This window comes from Triturus cristatus, chromosome 6 (genome assembly GCF_964204655.1).
Source record: "Triturus cristatus chromosome 6, aTriCri1.1, whole genome shotgun sequence".
Lineage (NCBI taxonomy): Eukaryota > Metazoa > Chordata > Amphibia > Caudata > Salamandridae > Triturus > Triturus cristatus.
In genome coordinates this window covers 562742358-562762950 of record NC_140589.1, presented here as the reverse complement: position 1 = coordinate 562762950, position 20593 = coordinate 562742358, and the positions used below count along the sequence as shown (strand labels likewise).

At 44.8% G+C, this 20593-nt stretch overlaps 1 protein-coding gene across 2 annotated transcripts in view; it reads right to left on the bottom strand.

The window, feature by feature from the left end:
* TTK (TTK protein kinase) overlaps window positions 1-20593 on the bottom strand; it is a 650127-nt gene that overhangs the window by 613965 nt on the left and 15569 nt on the right. For both annotated transcript variants that reach the window (XM_085611007.1, XM_085611008.1), the window contains exon 2: window positions 679-822. In XM_085611007.1, the coding sequence (XP_085467133.1) occupies window positions 679-820 (142 nt within the window). In that variant the 5' untranslated portion in view covers window positions 821-822. The remainder of the gene's footprint in view (window positions 1-678; window positions 823-20593) is intronic.

Sequence of the window (20593 nt, the reverse complement as noted above, 5' to 3'; positions counted from 1 at the left end):
CTACTAATAGCAACAGTAGTAACAATTACCATTATAGTATTGCCAGTAACTGTACCATTCCAATTAGTAGTTCTCTTTGCCTTAAAAGGAGCAGCAGGTTAGCAGTGTTATTTCTTTCTAAAGTACTGCTAGCAAGAGTATCCGGGTTGATTTCAGTAGTATACTATATGCAGCAGCAATAGTGATTGTACAACTAATTTAAAGAGGAAATTTCTCTATTAATCTTTCAACATTTCGATTTAATTAAAATAGATTTTCCAAACTTCATTAACAGACGTATTGGATTGCATTTATATAGTGCTGCATGCCCCTGGCGGGGTCCCGAAGCAAGTTTGTAGACGGGTGGCACGCTACACTATGGGGGGGTTGCATTCTTATGTGTTAAAACTGCAGGATGGCCTATACGGGAAATACACTGGTGTTACGCACGAATGGTCAATATAGTGCTTTACTTTGCCTTTGCTCACTGCAAAGTAAGCATGTAATGAAAGGAAGCCTTCGCTATTACTGACATTTCTTGGCAGCTCTGCCTGATGTCATGCCAGACTATTTAGGTCTCTATGAAAGCCGCAATGGACAAGAGATTTCCACATTATGCACTAGTCTTATATTCTACTTCACAGTTTCAAAAATGCTGAATGGATATCAGGCAGGCTGGGCATTATGATGACCTTTTACCTGTTGTGTCAGCAGGACAACCACTTAAATTCACTTCATCAGTCAAGTTCTCTTCAGCTTGATATCTAGTTTTCAGACTCCTAACTCTATTCATTATATGAGCCAGTTTCAGTCGTCTCTCGCTCATATCTTCTTCCTCCATTTCTGCAACAACATATAAAAGCATTTCAATATTTCAAATACTTTCGTTATTTAAAAAAGAAAAATAGATTTTTCTAAGTGCATTATTCCAAAAGAAATCAAGTCAAAGCTTTTAATTCAAAACAGTAATATATAGGTCAAGTACTCACACAATTATAAACAGTGGCAATCACCACAGTGAAGCATACCTTCACGTCTACCTTTGCATTATGCAGCTAGGCATTATGGACATAAAAATATAATGCATACACTGTGTTGTCTAAATTGTTATGGAAAATCCTCTTTTAGAATGCATACCTCAAATTACATCACTTCACAAAAAGTCTAATTTGTATTGTGGAGGATTTCAAATTTGTGGCATGGTACGTACCTGAGAACTGCTGACACTTTGAGAGGGTTCCGGGGTTGGGAACTGGTGGGGTTCTCTACCCTGGGTGATGTTGTGAAAGGCACGACCTTAAAATCATTCCAGCAACTACAGACCGACTTTAGCCTCCAGAAGTCGCAATTTTATCAATTTTTACAGCTCCGACACGCACTCTCTCCCCAGATCCGCAATATGGAGGCCCTCCCTGAGTTTCAACCCCTTGAGGGTCGCCCGTTTATGGGGACCTTGGACTGCACAAAATCATGCAAATATACCAAACGTTGACGACACCCCCCCCCACCACTCTGGACAATACCCGGCTAACCTGGACGGCAGATATTACCGAATTGACGGATGACGATTGGACGGAAGCGATCGCAAGTCCGCGGGGCGCGGCTGTTTCCACCCGTTACAGGCTCACCCAAATCAAATACTTGCATAGTTTACTACACGAGGGTGCGACTGTGGCGAATGGGGGTCATTCAGTCCACTGAGTGCCTGCGGTGTGGCAGAGAGGATGGATCCTTCTTCCATACGGTGTGGACCTGCACAGCTCTACAGCCCTTCTGGAACAGTTAGGACGTGTCTCAATGAGGTGCTGGGGTGGATGCTCCCACTGGACCCACGGCTGTTTTTGTTACATTCCACTGACGATATTTGGGGGAATAGCTACAAACAGCACCTACTGTTCCTCGCCCTTACTATAGCCAAACGGGACTTAGCACAGGGATGGAAGGCATCATCTCCTCCGACTACAGGTAAATGGAAGTTCGACTTGGATAGGTGTATAGGAGCAGAGATTGCTGTATTTGAGGCTAGGGGCTGCCCACAGAAACATTGCAAAGTATGGGCGCGATGGGCAGCTTATCAATCAATCAATCAATAAAACTTTATTTCGGTTTTGATTCAAACCATAAAAGTGCACATATAAACATCACATACAAATACTATAAAATGCCATAATACATGACCAGACAGATCTCACAGAAGCCATACAAAAATTCATAATCAGTAAAGTGCAAATAGGCAGACATAAAGAAGGTCAAATAGGTTCCTAGGGAAAATGGTAAGTAAAGCAGTCAAACAATACGTAAAACCACCTCAGTAGTCCATGCAGATTCTCTTTAACAGAGAGTTTTAAAAATTCGAGTATATGGAGAACGCTGTCATTATGCAGAAGTTGTAAATACATTAGTGCTGGTCTGATTAAAATTAAGTTTCTTTAAAAGAGCAATCAAATAACGTTTGCGAGGGTATTCATAAAATTTACATAAAAATATAAAATGCAGCATGTCCTGTGGAGACTTTCCGTCGCAGCCACAGGGAGCTGCAGCCTTGTTAAAAATGTCTTTTTTTGGTCTAATTAACAGATGATGGAAGATGTTTAGCCTGAACCTCGTCAGCAGGAACTTCTCATGGGAACTGAATGAGCCCATAAAATAAGGCTCCATAGTCGCACAAGTTTTTAGCATTACATATTTCCTAATGCTGGGTTTCAATAACTCCCCTTCCTCACATTGAACCTTTCTCCACATAAAAAAGGCCCGCTTAATTGCCTCCACATCCCCTTTTACAATCCAGCTTGGATTTTCAAATAGCTCCAGATGACCAGGTCGAGTGAAGCAAAGTTTCAAATATTTTAGCCAAGGGGAGCACATTGCCTTATCGAGAGACAGGACATCTTTCACGATCATATGGGTTAGAGGAATATCCTTGTTCAACCAGAGTTTTACCCAGCAGGTCAAAGGGCGCAAAGAAAAAATATCACATAAGTATTGCGCCCCCAGTTCTTCATGTACGGCCAAATTAGATGTGCCAGATGGAACACATAAAAGACGTTTCATAAAAACATTTTCAGCCACCTGAAGCTGTTCTCCAGCCACGTAGCCCCATAATTCACTGCCATAAACAGCAGTTGCCACTGATTTAGCATTATAAAGTTTCATCATGGCATTTATGGGCTTCTTCTCCAATTTCGATGCAAAGTTAAAGATAGTAGCATTAACCCTTGCCAATTCCCCTTTCTTTTTTTTCCAAATGGGGGCCCCAGTTTAATTTATTATCAAACAGGACTCCAAGTTTCTCCTGAGGCGGAAGCCGGGAGACTTAGTTGTAATTTTAAAATACTTCGCTCACTCCACTGTTTTATATTGTGCAATTTCTCCTGAGGCGGAAGCCGGGAGACTTGACTCTAATTTTAAATACTTTGTTTTCTCCACTGTTTAACTTTGTGCACTGTGTTTTTTACCTGCATCTCTGGCCGTCAGATCTTGTGTGCTGGACCGTGCCCTTCTCTCACCCTTGTTGAGCACCGCTATTTGGATCCTCGCTGCCTCAGCTAGCGCGGTGACTTTGGCGGACATCTTGGGTGGGGCGCGAGTGCGGAGAGCGTTCTAGCGGTCTAGTTGACTGGCTCAGCAGGACTATAAGTCTGCATGCCACCGCGAGCGCGCAGCGGGCGAGCGCAGCGGGCGCGCCGCCAGCGCACCGAAGGTGCGCTAAAGGCAAGCCCGTCTGCGCCCGTCCGCGACCGTTCGGGACCAGGGGTTATGACCCCTGCCCCCCAGTCTTACCAAATAAAGTCCTACAGCGCTGATGATCTACTAAAGTTGCGCGACCATAGGAATACAGAATGCCTGCACTCTTTACACGTCTTAGATCTCCCCGCGATCTGCCCTCTATGTAATCATGTGTTCTACAGTTCTCTGTCTACCCCTTTTAAACAAGTCTTTAAGCTGCTGCTCCTTAACTGTAGATCTTTACGGAAGCACCAGCTCGAATTCAAGCTGCTGTTGGAGGAACACAAACCAGACGTATGCTTCTTGACAGAAACCTGGCTTACGCCACACTCTGACCCAGACACCGTTGCTGCCTTGCCTCTGGGCTTTCAGATTTTACGCAAGGATCGCTCGACTGGTAGAGGAGGCGGCCTGGCAATCATTTACAAGGAACAATATTCCTGTAGAAGTATGACCAGTGTTATTCCCGATTGCGAAAGCCTTGCCTTCGGTATCAACTTTTCCCCCCCAATACCTGCTTCTCGGGCACCCTGGTCTACAGGCCCTCGGGCTCCTCGAGTCAGTTCCACAAGGCCTTGCCTTCGCTCTTAGCTGAAGACGTCACCACATTTTCAAATTATACAATGTTGGGTGACCTTAACCTTCACTTCGATACTGTTCATGACCACATCGCTACTGAGCTGTTGAATGATCTAGCGGCTCTTCAACTGGAGCAGCTGGTTGATTCTGCCACTCATGCTAAGGGCCATTTACTGGATCCTGTGTTCAGCAACTGTCCCGACCTTAAGGCTGAACCCCCTATTGCTCTGCCATGGACAGATCACCTGCTGGTCCCCCCTTTCGTGGTCTACCTATACCTCTCCCCGGGCTATTCACTAGGAAAAGAACTTCAGGAACTGGGCAAAACTCTCTACAATACCCTGGTCTAAGTGCCTCGCGAGTTCACGTCCTTGCCCCAATAGAGATCTCAATGTAGCCAATCGGGAATATGAAGAATGGATCTCGCGTTCTCTTGAGACCATCCTTCCCCTCCAAAAAATTACCACCAAACGTTTGCAAAAGTCCGCCCCCTGGTTCTCTGAGGAACTCAGGGAAAAAAAGAGGGACTGTAGGAAAATTGAGAGGCGATGGCGACTTGATTTTCTTTCAAGTGAGAAAATACGGTATAGAAAGGCTATTAGAGCTTATAAAAATGAGGTTAAACTCGCTCAAGCTACCTATTTTACCGCTCAAATCCTGCAGGCCAAATCCAAACCTAAGGAAATTTTTAAAGTAGTAAAAAGCCTTATCAAACCTCCCCCGCCACCCATATTACTGGATAATACTCTACTACACTGTAACAACTTAGCAACGTTCTTCCATCAAAAAGTTCTTCAAATATATTCCTCCTTCTCTGCCGCTGACGCAGATCAGACTTCTCAAACTCAGCCCTGCCATGTGGAATCTCCCCCCCAACCCATGGCTAATTTGGAATGTTTCCCCATATTGGAACAGGACGCTGTTGAGTCACTAGCACGGCAGGTGAAATCTGGATCTCCTTGCGACCCTGCCCCTCCTAAGGCCATGATGTTGGTTATCCAGACGGTCCTTCCCACCATCAAGGACCTTCTCAACGCCTCTCTTACGGCAGGCGTTGTCCCAGCACCTTGGAAGCAGGCCATGGTTCGTGCCTTGCTTAAAAAGCCCAATCCGGACCCCGACGACTTCAGTAATTATCGCCCCATTTCCCTGCTCCCATGGATAAGTAAAATCTTGGAGAAGCACATCAACATCCACCTTATGGCTTTCCTGGAGGCCAATCAGCTGCTAGACATCACCCAGACTGGCTTCCGACCAAAACATGGGACGGAGACTGCCTTACTGGCGGTAACCGAAGAAGCCAGGAGGATGATGGATCAGGGAGGATCAGTGGCAGTGATCCTCCTTGATCTAAGCGCAGCTTTCGACACAGTCATGACGTGCTTCTCTGTCGTCTCTCTGAAACAGGAATCTCGGGCAAGGCTCTAAGTTGGTTCACATCCTTTCTAAGCAACAGATCCTTCCGGGTCTTTGAGGGAGACACTGTCTCCACTAGTAAACCTCTCACCTGTGGGGTCCCGCAGGGCTCATCACCGAGCCCTGCACTGTTCAATGTTTACATGCGACCGCTGGCTGAGATCGTCCGCTCATTTGGCATCAAAATAGTTTCTTACGCGGACGATACTCAGCTAGTGGTATCCCTTGCACAGGAGAACAATGGCCCCATGCAAAAAGGACTAAGGGACTGCCTGGAAGCTGTGAAAGTGTGGATGACAAGATCTTTCCTCAAACTCAATGGGAGCAAAACAGAGCTGATGTTTCTGGGGCCTGCTGCCCCCACTTCCTTCGACCCTTTTTGGCCCCCCTGCCTTGGCACCCCGCCTGTCCCTAAGGACAATATAAAAAGTCTGGGCATTTGGCTGGATAAGGCTCTAACACTCAACATCCAAGCCACAAAGTTGTCTGCAACCTGTTTTGGCCTGCTCAGGATGCTTAGGAAAGTGCTCCCATTACTACCCATGGAGGCCAGGCAAGTCACTGTACAGGGTTTGATACAGTCTCGACTTGACTTCAATAATTCTCTATACCTAGGCGCCCCCGAATACACCCTCCGCAAGCTGCAGACAGTGCAAAATTGTGCTGCCCGCACACTACTTCAACTGCCCCGGAAAATATCAGCAAAACCCGGACTGAGGAAACTGCACTGGCTCCCGGTCCGTCAAAGAATTTTTTTTAAAGCGCTGTGCATTGCTCATCAGGCCTTCTGGGATACTGGCCCGGCAATCTGCCGGAACCTCATGACTCATTATCATCCCACAAAGCACCTCCGCTCCAGTCAGGCCTACTTAGCAACTGTACCAAGAGTTAGAAGAATGCGGTCTGGTGGCAGGATGTTTTCATTCAATGCCGCCAAACTATGGAACCTCCTGCCCCCTCAACTCAGATCCAACTCCAATCTCTCTTCATTCCGTAAACTCTTGAAGACTTTTCTTTTTACTTTCCAAAATTAGCTTCCCGAAGTGTCCCGGCCAGCCCTCACTCCATTCTTCAAGTAGCGCTTGGACGCCTTCTGGCAGCAACTGCGCTTTATAAATCCACTTTTCATTTCATTTCATTTCAAGATACGAAAAGGATTTTGAAATGGGGATAGATACATCATCTAATTTAAATACAAAGTTCCTATTGGCTTTATTCCAACTTGCATGATAAACGACTTAGAATTATTGACCAATAGGTCTCTTTCTGTCATGAACGAGTTAAAAGTATTTATTAAAGCTTGGAGACCCTTCTCGGTTCTAGAGATTAAAACCGCATCATCTGCATATAAAAGAACTGGAATACCCCGTCTGCCAACTCTAGGGCAATCAGCCTGTACCGTCTGTAAAACGGAATCTAACTCATTGATATAAAAATTAAAAAGAAAAGGAGCGAGAATACATCCTTGTCGCACACCCCTCTTAATGTCAAAATTACCCGTGGTACTTGAATCCGACGAGTACCTGACATTAGCACTAGTGTTGCTATGTAGGTCTATCAAAAAGTTGATAATCCCACTGTCCACACCCTTCTCCCGCATGGATTGCCACAGCCTTCCCCTGTTAACACAGTCGAAGGCTGAAGACAAATCCATGAATGCAAGATGGACAGTTCCCTTCCGAACAACTGTGTATTTACTTAGTATTAGGAAAAGATTAAGACATTGGGTTATCGTAGAACGACCACTACAGAAGCCATATTGGGAAATGGACATGATGTTATTTTCTAACGCCCAGTTTGACAGTCTCTGTAGCAGGATTCTCCCCACGACCTTGACCATCGAGTCTATTAGTGAAATCGGCCTGTAACAAAGAGGACTGCCCCTGTCACCCTTCTTAAAGACTGGGACAATCGTTGAAATTCCCCATGCAGGGGGGCAGCCAATTTCTGCAGCAGCGTTAAAGACAGACACTGGGATGGGAGCCCAGAAACTCGAGTCAGACTTATATAAGTCTGGTGGGATCCCATCAGGACGGGCGCTTTCCCGCCAGTAAGTCCCTCTATGGCCTCTATAACCTAGTCTTTCTCAAACATAATAATTCCATCACTGTTACCAGAAGGCAAATTAACATCTTCCGCTGCAACACAACTATAGAACTGCTTAAAATATGATTCCCAATCTTCCTTTGTTATGCAGCATTTTATACCATCACCCGGATCCTGAACTAAGAATGGTTTTTTAACTACCGTCCAGAATCTAGAGCTACATTTTAAGGTAGAGGGATCAAGAATTTCTTTCCAAGCCTCCTCTCTTAAAAACTCCTTGCGTAAAGCAATGGCAGACTTATATTCTTTACGACACAGCTTTATATCTGTCTTTATTCTAGGATTGACTGCCAAGGCTGTCCTTAAGTTACGAGCTGCCTTAGAACAGTCATGATTAAACCATCTCGGCCCCTTATTATCTAAAATCTTTGCTGGGACCAACATCATCTCGGCAACTTTCTTCGTCAGTCCTTGAAAAGCACTCAAAACCTGAATCGGATCTGCCCCTGCTTGACTACAGTTCTTAATACCCTGTGTGCAGTTTTCCCTAATATTTTTATATAGAAGGTCAGGAGTAATCGATGTCCATCTAAGGCGGCGTCTCCCATCAGTTGTGCTCATCCTACCATTAATACATTTCCGATCAACATTGACCATCCAAGGGCCCTTCAAATGAACAGTGAGTGGATTATGATCACTAAATTCACTTTGTTCAATAGTGAAAGAGTCTACGAAAGTGCATAGGTAGAGAGAGTAACACGTAATCAATAAAGGTACCCTTCCCATGACCTTTAAAAGTTGGGATATTAAAGCACATTGTGGGATCCCTCAATGACATAGCTAGAGAAAGATCTAGACAATTCAATAAGTCATTAAAAGATTCCCCCTCTGTTGTGTGTTCCAAATGCAATCCGCCACTGCGATCGCACTGCAGGTCCTTTAAACATTTCGATATAGGGTCGCCACAAGGATGAACATTAAAATCTCCCATAATCATAAGATTATGAAGACAGTCCCTCAGTGAGGAGTTAATAAAAACATTTAAAGCAGATATTTGGTTAGTTCCTATGTTGACATTGACAGCATTATAAAAGTTGACCAGACCTGCCAAACAATTTTCTCCATTCAATACTAAGGCCATAAAACCAGAATTTGCTGTTGAGATTCTGCGGATTACACATGAGAGTTTGACCGCGATAAAAATCACCAGACCTCCCTTAGGCCTGCCTCTATTTGATACTATTGCGGGAACATAAAATGCCTTATACCCGTCCAAAAAGAAATCACATTCCACCGACCAGGTCTCCTGAAGGCAGATGATCAAAAATTGCTTGATATACATAATCCAGTTATCATCCGCCATCTTTGATGCCAAACCTGCAATGTTCCAGGAGATAACATTATTGTAACTGGCCTTGGCCTGTATGATATTAATGGGTGATGACCCGGCTGATATTACATTGCCCAGGCCCACAGACACCTCCCGTCAATCACATGCCTCCATTGTTGCCACATGTTGGGGATGCCTAAGATTGACAACAATACAAACCCCACTGCTTGTTTTCCTAAACGGGCCAACCCAGTTTACCCTTCTTACAGTTAGTATTTGGTCAGAATATGCAACAGGGAAACCACAGTTTTTACTGAGCCATGCAACTGTCTTATTTTTAAAAGAAGTGTGGGATTCCTCGTGTTGGGAAGTTGAGAGGTCATCACAAGGTGGAACATTTGTCAGCACCACCACATATGGTGCACAATCAGGTGGAAGGTTAAGATAGCGGCTTTTCCGCATATCCCTGTAATCGTGTCTACCTTCCAAGGCTACTGTGGGGTGAGTAGACGACGGAGGTATGTCTAATATTGAAGGCAAAACAGGTAGTGCTACAGCCATTTGCTGTGGAGTCCGAAGGGCATTCCCTGTCATAATTTCCTGCCCCTTTTCCACAGCCATAGCTCCAGCCAAAGCAGCTGATGCCAGGTGTGTAGTTAGCAGACCACCAAGTCTATCTACTTTCAGAGCCAGAGTATCAAGCCTAGTTGTCAAAGGACTTAACAGCTCCTCAAATTTGGCCTCCAACTTTATTACCAAAGTATTAATCAATAGGGTAAATTGCTCTAGATTTAAGTTAGCGTCACCCTCACTATTTCTACTGAAAGTAGAGGATTTTAAAGTATTGCAGACCGGCTGTGTTATGTCTGCTCTTTTTTTATTATGCCTCCCAACCCGTTTTAAGTGTGCCTTCCTACAAGAACGCACCGGCCTTAATGCTAAGGGTGCTTCCACTGTTTCCTCAGTTGAGATGACTATCGAATCTTCCTTTGATTCTACATGCAGCTGAGCAGAGACCAGTATCTCCGCCCTATCTCTGAAGACCTCATCAATGTCCCCATCTATGTCAGCCACTGATGGAGTCAAGACTTCCTGCTCCACTAGAGTGTTCCCCAAACCTAAAGAGGCCCTGCGATCATTATTGATCCTATTTATTCGTTTCACCAGATAATTGTCTAAAGTCCCTGGCACAGGAGCAATTTTATCTGGTTTCACTTTAGGCATAATGACAAATATAATTAAAATAAGAAACAGGACAATATCACTGTGCACTAATAAAAAAACAAATTAGACAAAAAAGGTCCCACTTTTACAGATGGTAACCAGCGCAAAAATCACCCTGTTCACAAGCCCAGTCCAATGACTTCAGACCTCCAGACGCACAAAAGCATAGACAGTTTACCTGCCGCAAGGAATACATGTAAAGGATTCACCTCCCTTCACCGAGGCCGTTCAAGTCAATAAATGCAGTTTCGTCAGCAAAGACAGGGGCGAATAAAGGCAAATACCCAATCCAGAAGAGTGTAACAGGTAGACCAGAACAAGAAGTAACCACCATCAGATCTCCATTGAAACCACAACGTTAGGGACGTGGCCCTGCCCTGGCAATGCCTGGCGATGATGGGCAAGGACGGCCCCGCCCTTGGCCCGGGCTTTGCCCGGGCGCTGCCCGCGCGCGTCCCGCGCTGCGGGAGGCGCCCCGGTCTTTTGAGGGCCTCCTCCCCTCAGCTGTGTCGAATGCGCTGGCTGCGCAAAGCCCTCTGGGTATTGTAGTTTCGTCTGGAATGGAGCCGTTCCCCTCACGGCTTTGGAAGTGCTGGTGAGGCGAGGCGGAGATAATGGCAAACACTCTCCACAGACAACCGTTCCCCTCACGGTAGGCAGGCTAACTTCAGCGCGCGGGCAGCTTATCGTGGAATTGACTTGCCCCCCGTCCCTGAAGAGGACCCCCGAGTTGCTCTCTCTGCTCTTTGTCATGTGTCCCCCAAGGTTGTATCGATGGACTGCTTTATTATTTCACTGGGTTGTATACTGTGAATCTGCTGAATCATGTATTAAATTTAGACACCGGTCCACTGTCTGCACAGCGTTTAGATTATTATTTTATCTGCATGTTCTGCAGGGTTGGTTTCCTTTCATAGAAATGGTTATTGATGCACACATTGTTCAACTGCTTCATTGTGCCATTCAGGGGCCGCGGCCCAATGTATCGGAAAATGACCAAATAAAATGTATTTAAAAACAAAAATGACATGGGTGGACCTCTTCAACGTCGCAACATCTACACCAGAATTCGGATCTATCAGAATACCTCTGCCTCACCCTATGAAACACCAACTTCAACTTGTGCACCTTGAACTCCAGCTTGTTAACCACCACCTTGCATCCCACTCTGGCTTCTTGCATATGGCAGATTCTTAAAACTTCTCAGAGCCAACCTCATCTGGGCAAACATTAACTTCTCCTTGAGTTTTTTCTGCTTCGTCTCTTGTTCAGTAATACACTATTTTGCATATCTCAGGATATCATACAAGGGTTATGGCTGCCAGAAAATCACATTCTGTTGTCTGGGCATACTAATCTCTGGTCTCAACCAAAGAACAAAATATGACCTCACTTTTCTCATGATTTTCATGCCCACTGTACTTTTTAAACACCTGGAGCAATCGCTGATAATAAGCATGCACTGATTCTTTTGCTTCTTGTGAAATTCGATTTATATTTAACCAATCAATAGCTTTGGCTGAAACTTTGCCTTTCAAGAAAGCGATCACTTCTTCATACTTTGTCATCACTGTAGGTGACGGTGCATGAGCATCTCTCAGAGGTTCTGAACTTGGGCATCGGGCAAAAATATGTGTAACCTCATATTCGTAGACATATAATGTGCTGGTGTACCCTTGGGAGGCGCCTCTTCACCTTCTTGTACTGGAATCCTAACATCTCCTCTTACAAAGCTTTTAATTGTTTACAGGCATTTCATTTTTGCAATAATTCAACAATAAGTGTTCAGCGATTCAATCTAATTCATTGTTTTGATTCCAATTCCTAATTCCATATACTTCAAATTTCTTTGCCCAATCCTGTTATAGGTTTAATACTTGAAGATTTGCTAATCAATCTCAATGCTGCACTTGCCCACAACTGACCTATGCGAGCGCAGCACTCTGTATACTCATCAATCAATCACAGAGCGATAGTACACTAACCAATCTCAGCGCAGCACACTATGATGCATTTTCTCACTCCTTGCAACAATTCACCCTTCTTTACAGTTTTCTTGTACGCAACCACTTTCACAACTAAAAACAAATGCAAAATTACAACAAATACTTGTCTGCTTCCCTAAAGAAACCCAAGATAATTCACCAACCAGAATATTAAGGCTTTTTCACACAGAATGATCCTCACACACGCCAACGAAATCTCGACCAGTGGAAAATCTTCTAAATCAATGTACATTTACCTTTTGAGCAATAGGTTTCAGTAACATTAATCAACCTTACTAAAATCACAACTAATTGAAGTCCCTATCTCAATTGTTCAATTGACTGTACCTCACGATTTACACCACAGAACCTTTAGCCGACAAATAACAAAACTGTATTACACACTTATCTCAATTTCCCGGGATCTTAGGCTACGTCTAGCCCGATAACGAGACCTCGCAACACAGTGTCAGATACCCCCAGGCGTGACAGTACCAAGCTCTACAAATGCTGGCTGATTGATAACCTCTTCAGCTTGTTTACAATAAACAACGAAACATTACCAATTTTAAGTTTCATACATGCTTCAACACGTGAACATAAACAACAAAAACTACTAACACATAACACAATTGATACTTACACCTCCAATAACCCAACCATCTTCAAAACTTGACTTCGTCAATCTATAAAATGTAGGTTTTGGACTATGGGACTCGGGCATTACTCTTTAATTTAGGGTAATTAATTACAGCTCCTCTTCTCAGAACATAAACTTTTCCTCTGCTACCAACATTTATGCTAGAGCAGGGATAGTTTCAAATTGAGTCTCAGTTTTCTAACATCGCCTAATCCCAGCGGTCCCATTTTTCTACTCATGTTGATTAATATTTATCGTTCTTTTAGAGAAGATTAGGAGCTGTATATCACATTAAATTATTACCATTTATATCTATATAAGGTAGCAAACAGTCTTATGAGTTCAAGGGTTTTATTATTAAAATTTTTAGTAAGTAATCTTTTTTACGATTCACAAGTTAAATTCCATTAGTATCAGTCATTAATATTAACAGAATAAAATCATTGTAAAATGCAATAAGCCCGTTCCCCAGAGGAAAATATCCCTATTCCAAGAGTGAGTAAGGTATAATGATGTCAGGCCAGAAACCCATAAAGAGTTCTGGAATCAAGAGAAATCATAAGCATAAAGCTTCAGTATCAAAGTCTGTTTAATAAATCAAGAATCAATCGAAGCAGAACTACTCAAAGAGAGGTTCAAGAAACTCAGAAACGTCTCAGAGCAGTGTGGAACAAAGTTTGGAATGAGAAGGGGAATGGTTGCGATGTGGTAGTGTCCTACTTCAGGAACATGCACTATTATAGACAGACAAAAATATTGTTTCAATCTTCATGTAGCTTCTTCTCGCTTCTGTCGACCAATCAGCTTTTGTTACGCCCATGGGAAATGCATTCACTCCCAGTCTTCTCACAAGAACACAATATTCTTCAGACAGCAACTCCTAAAACCTCAAGTATGCCTTATCATCGCTAAGTTTCTTATGAAATGTCTTCCCATTTAAGGCTACATTCTCTTGTGAAAATGAATCCCTAACCTTCTAAATAACAAGTTTATTCATTAGCCAACAGTCGTTTTGGAAAATGAAACATCTGTATAAACGAAAAATAAAATCATTGTGCACCACAACCATTCATTGGAAAAAAAACGAACAAGTCTATTTAAAAGGTCAAGTTTATATGCTGTATTTACAATTTCATAGCTCTCTTAACTTTAATATGGCATTGTCTCAGCCTATTAGGCCTAGCACGTTTAAGTATGATTATTTCTCCATATTTTGAAAAGCTTCTCCGTGACAATGGGGATATTTCAGTGGAGAGATGTAACTATATCATAAATGGATAGTGTAAAAACTTACATAATAAATTAGGCTGGGTAAAGTTCATAGGTAATAAGAAATACACCAAAAGAACAACCATGATTCAGGCCAAAGATAAATTAGGCTACCTTAGGAGATTTCTTCCAGAAAGACCAAACAACACATTACCACCCTTCTGAGGCCTACCTCCACGTCTCTTCCTTCGCACCATTGACTTCAACAATATAGCATGTGAAGATAGTGGCACTGGAGGCTCTGTGAACCGCCTAACAGGAGAAATGTAACCAGCTCACCACCTGTCAGGGGGTACATCCCCACCTACATCACTTGATCCATAAAGCTACACACACAGAGCATGGGAGCCAGTGCCAAAACACTACAACCATAGATAGGGTGTCAGCCAAGTTCCAGAATTGTGATCATATCAACTATCCAAGTGGGCCCTAGTTATTTACATTTTAAAAAAACCTAATCAACACCCCCTTCAGTCAAGAAGCACACACTGAATATAAACTAAAACCTTAGTCTAACCTCCATGAAGTGAAGCGGGTCTCGGAAATAATTTTGGAATAAAGGGCAACTGCCATTCTGAGATACCTTCTCCTTTTAGGTTTTAAAATGCTACAAGAGGGAAGAGTAGTAAAAATAGTTCACGCAACTGAACCTACCTGCAAAGAACTACTCAAAATAGCATACCTCTCAAGCACGTGGTTGCCCGCTGCATAATCACACCCAACAGTTCATTCATAGTAACGGAGGTACACCGTTCCCCAGGATTCCACTTAACATTTGTTCCTTCATTCACTGAATTGACACTCCGCCTTCAGAAAGAAAGCGATTGTGGCAGATTTTAACCTCTAGGTTGATAGGACAGTAGCTAACGTGGGGTTTGATCTAACAAAGAACACACAAGCCCCAAGGACCAAGCTGTACCTAGCAAGTCTGCGGGCCAAAACAGTTTGTCAAGCACTGGCCTTAATTAAGCCCTTAAATCTACTAGTAGTTCTGTTCTTGTCACAGAGATAGGGCCAGCCACACCCTTGCCTTAGCAGATGTCAGCATAAGAATCACAGGGTTTCTTCAGAGTAAAATCCCAATGGTCGGAAAAGAACTCTGAGAAACAATACAGATTACAGAAGTGTAGGATTCTAAACACAAAAGGTGCAATTTACAATTCGAAAGAAGTTGTGAAGCTCTGAATACCAAAAAGGCACATGAAACCCACTGCCTGGAACTACAAACAAGCATTGGTAAATGCAATAGGTTTTGCCTATGGGCTCAAAAATAAGGTTGTTTTGCATGGCAAGCACACAAACCAAGGGCAGAATGCGAGACCCTTTAAAGATGTATATTAACAATAGATTTTAAGAAACCTAATAAAGGGACACAGATTCACAATCTTCACATTGCAACTCCTCGTGATTTGCAAGGAAGCTCGGGCATGAAAGGGGCGCCCCGACCATTCCTTGTGATTTGCAAGGACATGTATCAATGTTTTGCACCTCAAAAGAGAAGTGCGCGAGTTCCAGCTTCCACTCTGAGAATAACAACATTGGTCATTTAACCCCTTCCCCGCGGCGCGAATTCCGCCGCGGCGCTGGGGGGTTTTTCGGTGAACGCGGCGCCGCTGTGCTCATGACGGAACCACGCCGTCATGAGTCACGGGCGAGCTGTGCTCATGACGGAGTGGTTCCGTCACGGTGCCGCCCACTTACGTTACACGCCCGCACAGGCGGGGAAAAGGCGCCGCGTGGGCGGAGCGGCCGCCAACGGCCGCAGCATGACGGAACCACTCCGTCATGAGCACAGCGCGACCGTGGCTCATGACTGAGTGGTTCCATCATGAGCAGGGAAGGGGTTAAGGGAGCACACAGCAGCAGCTCCACCTAGATGCTGCCTTACATCCATTTTTTTTTTAACCCATCTTTTTTCTAGGGACATGGGCTTTAATTTCATTAATCTGCAAATGCCAGTGGAGGACTGTATATCTGCTGTTCCTTGCAAGCCTCCAGCCCTACAATAACAAGCATTCCCTAGGATATGCACATGGAAAGCTAACTAATATCAATGGGTCCGATATACATGAATGCCAACCAAATGTGGGTTGGTATAATTGCAGCCTGTGTAAGTTGGTGCTTACACCACTTACTAAAGATATAGGTTTCCTATATCCACGTTCACTGCACTTAAATCCTATGTCACCCCTGTAACAGGCCTTTGCAATCCTGAAGGCAGGATGCTTGGCTCTAAGTTAGAGGGTGCCCCTGCATGAGCAGGACACCCCTGCAGCCTACGGAGCAATTCTCCCGGGTTATCAGTGAAGCAGCCATATACTATATAGAGGGCCCCGCGTAATTACGCAATGACCATCTCGAAAATAGCAGCAATGAATCCTATCATGTTTGGTATCAAACATGTTGGAATCATACCCCCACACCGTAAATGGTGTGGGAGGTATGATTCCAAGTACTGGAAGAGCCCTCAGTTAGGTGTTCGCAGTACCAGCCTTCATGAACTGAACAGCACAAAATGGTTGCTGCTGTCCAGAAACACATTTCTGCCCTCCTGCTGCGGAGCCAAGCTCGAGCAGGGGAAGGCAGAATAATAGGCATCCTGTCACAGGGTGGTGTAACCACCTCCCAGACAGGATTCAGTGTATTGGGACCGGGTGGGTGCACTTGCCAGTGCCAGAAAGTCTGCATGAGGGGCACATTTGGTGTCCCTGTGCATAGCCCAGTTCAAACCAGTCCTAGGAGCGATTTGGCTCCCGCTCTGGCGTGAAACTGGACAAAGGACATGGGAGGAACCTCTCCCCTGAGAGGGTCCCCTGAATCTTCCAAACCCTTTCCCTAGGGTACTTAAGGGCTTATACAGGTGTAGGTCTCTAGATTCATTGTGGGATAAGATTCAGAACAGACACCACTGCTCTTTTACCGTCTGGGGACTCTGGACTTCGTTTGGGCCTGACTTAGTCTCCCTTCCAGTCTGCTGCATCGTCTGTGCATCATACAGGAGCCTTCCAAGGCCTGTGAAGCATCAAAGACACATGAAGAAAATCTCCCAACAAAGTCGACCGGTCTACAGATCCTGAGCTCCTCCGGACTCCGTGGGCTCTGCAACACAGGTGGTGGTTTTCCACAGCTCCCGAGGCCTGCTCAACCCTGTCACCAAGTTTGAGGCAAGTATCCCTCATGGGGGCTGCAATAACTGAACCCATGTGCACTGCGTCCAACTTGCAGTTTCAAAGGCTTGTTGACTTCTTTCCATGGAGATCTTCGGGCTCCAAGTAGTCCCAACATCGAGCATCTCCAGTGAACAGAATCTTCAGCCACACCGCATCGTGGCCTGCATCTTTTGGTGAGCTGCTTGATGCCCTCTCGCGACTCCAGTGCCTCCGGCCTGTGGGTCCACTTGAGGGTCACACTTGTTTCTGTTGGGCTCCCCTGATTGCTCGGTCTGCCCTGAATCTCCTGCCTTTGGTGAGTCCCCTGGACCTAGCTGGTCCCAACGTTGCTCCTTCTTTGATTCCTGCGTGTCTTGCCTTTGGCAAGGCTTGTTGGTGCTTCCGCCGGACACCAGTCCCTCAGTACTCTACATCCTTCGTAAGACAGCTCGTGCACGGCTCCTGGTCCTCCACAGCGCCACCTGGTCCTCACAGCTGCAAAGTCAAGGTCCTTGTCATCCATCCTGCAACACTTGACATCGGAGGACATTTGTCTTCCAAGTCACTCCTAAGTGACAGACTCTGTCCCCTCTGCTTGAAGGTACCTCACATCAAGAATCAATTCCTCAGATTCCACCGGACACTTTCTCCTCCTTCCACAGCGGCACTTTTCTGAAGTCCTCCATTGGGTTCGACTGCGGTTTCCAACAGCACTTCACCTGTATGCAGGTAACGTGGGTACTAGGGTATCCATGGGTGGGTGACTTTCCACCCTTGTCTTCCACAGGGTTTCTTCAGGGTCCACTGGAAAGTGTCCTTAATCTTTAAAAATCCAACTGTGACTTACACGTAGAGTTGTACGGAGCACGCGGTCGTGTTGCCACAATGCACACGCTCTCCGTGGGGTCCCCATCTACTCACCTTACATGGTTCCTTGGGGTACCAGCACTCTTAGATCCTCTCGACATTGTTTTGACTCCAGTCGTGGTTCTTATACCACTTTTAGTGTATGGTTTGGTCCCCCACGGGCCATTGTGTATTTCGTGGTATTTACTATGTTTCTTTGCTGAAGTATTGTGTGCATTGTGCATATCTCCGGGAAAGGAGATATTTCTGTGTTAGAGAGTATTATATAATAAATACATATTTTTATAAATACTTTGTGTGTTTATTTCACTTAATCTATACTACAAGATTGCATTCTGGTAAAACAAGCTGCTTTACACTCCTTCTGGACTAAGCCTGAAGGCTGCTCCCCACAGCTACCACTTAGAGAGCTTTCTAAAGTTGTCTAAGACCTATTAGTTCACCATAAGGGTTGTCTGGACTGGTGCAAGATGTTCACTTACATAAGTGTACACCATATACCATGCCAGGCTCTCACACTCATTTATTAAATAGCCTAGATTACCATTGGTAGAGACAGCGGTCTAACTCAGCTGTAATCTTAAACAGTGAGAAGTATTAGAACTCACTACTTGGATATGAATCACTACCGGAATGTAGGCTTAATAGCCTAAATTCTAAAAATCCAGTCTATCGATTACAGATACCCATTATAGGATCAACGTTTGCCGAAAACGTGACCAGGGCTTGTGTGACTATGCCACCTCTATAATTGGTATTAGATTATCTGAGCCCCAAGACATTACCATGAGCATTTTCCCAAAATAGATAAGAAACAAATGTAATCCCCAAATAAACATAGCTCAAGACTCTCTCAATCTTAGCTCTCTGCACATGCCATGAATATTTGATATTTCCCTCGCTATTCATCAATATCTTTGTTTTGGAAGCATTCATTTGAAGCTGGTTCTTACCACAGTACATAACAAGTGAATCCATTAGTTGCTGAAGACCGACTGGAGTTTGATCAAATATGGTGAAAGGTTTACGACACCCAATTTAGGTGGAAAAGACCAAACATGGGACAGATATCCAGCCATGTCTGGCACATATAAATTAAATAGGGTTGGGTTTAAGTCCATTGCACATAGATCTTTTTTCTGTGATGGAATCTCTGGGAGCGAGTGAGTTAAAGTCCCCAAACTTGTTTTCTCCATGTTAATTGCCATAGGAAACTGTTGACGCAGCTACAGCCCAACTGCAAAACAGAATTGCACCAAATTTGGCAGTAAGGTAGCTCTTGGTCCAGAGTGAACTCTTTTTGTTAAATGGTTAAATCCGTTCAGTAGTTTGAGAAAATTAGATATTTACAGATATACAACTGGGGACGCGATTGATCCGCGAACCCTCCCGATCTCGTGCCTGAGATCTGATTGGCTGCCAACATTTCCAACAAGGAAGTGTTGGCAGCCATCTTATGACTCGGTTGAACTGATTCACAAGAAAAAAGGTAAAGAAAACAAGAAAAAACAAAAAAGGTCAGGCGATTAGGTCCCCATGCGTCCTGAGGGCTTCAAGACTAAAGTGGATTCCATCGCCAAAGCAGAAGTGTGCCCGGGGGTGCGTTTGCAGAGTGGTGTAGAAAGGGGGTGTGGCCTCTGACCACCTCTCAGCAATACAGCTGTGTGGGGCTTACTAGAGCTAACAGGAGGGCTAGTTGGCCCCCGGGGATCCTCAAGAGGCAAATGGACTTCATACCCCAACCAGCGCCAGGAGGAGCGTTTGCAGAGTGGTGGAAAAAGGGAGCGTGGCCTGTGTCCACCTCTCAGCAATCCCAATGTGTGGGGCTTACTGTAGGTAAGAGCTAGGCTAGTTGGCCCCCAAGGACCCCCAGCAGTGAAGGGGACTTCATACCCCAATCAAGAGCGCACCAGGAGGCGCTTTTGCAGAGTGGTGGAGAAAGGGGGCGTGGCCTGCTATCAGAACTCAGCAATCCTGCTGTGTGGGACTTACGGGAGGTAATAGGAGTGGTAAGTGGCATCTAAGGACGTTCTTGGGGGTCAACTACCTCTCCTGTTACCTCCACTAATTCCCACACAGTGGGATTGCTAAGAGTCTTTGGAGACCACACTCCCCTTACTCCACCACTCTGCAAACATGCATCCTGGCGCACTACTGGTTGGGGGATAAAGTCCACTTTACCCCCGAGGGACCTTGGGGGCCAAGAAGCCGTCCTGGTACCTTCTGTAAGTCCTACGCAGCAGAATTCCTGAGCTGATCAGAGGCCCAGCCCCCTATCTCCACCACTCTGCAAACGTGACTACTAGTTAAACAAGCATTTGAAATGCAATAGGTCTCGCATTTGAGAGAGTTAGAGATATTGGCGTTGTAAATGTAAACGTTT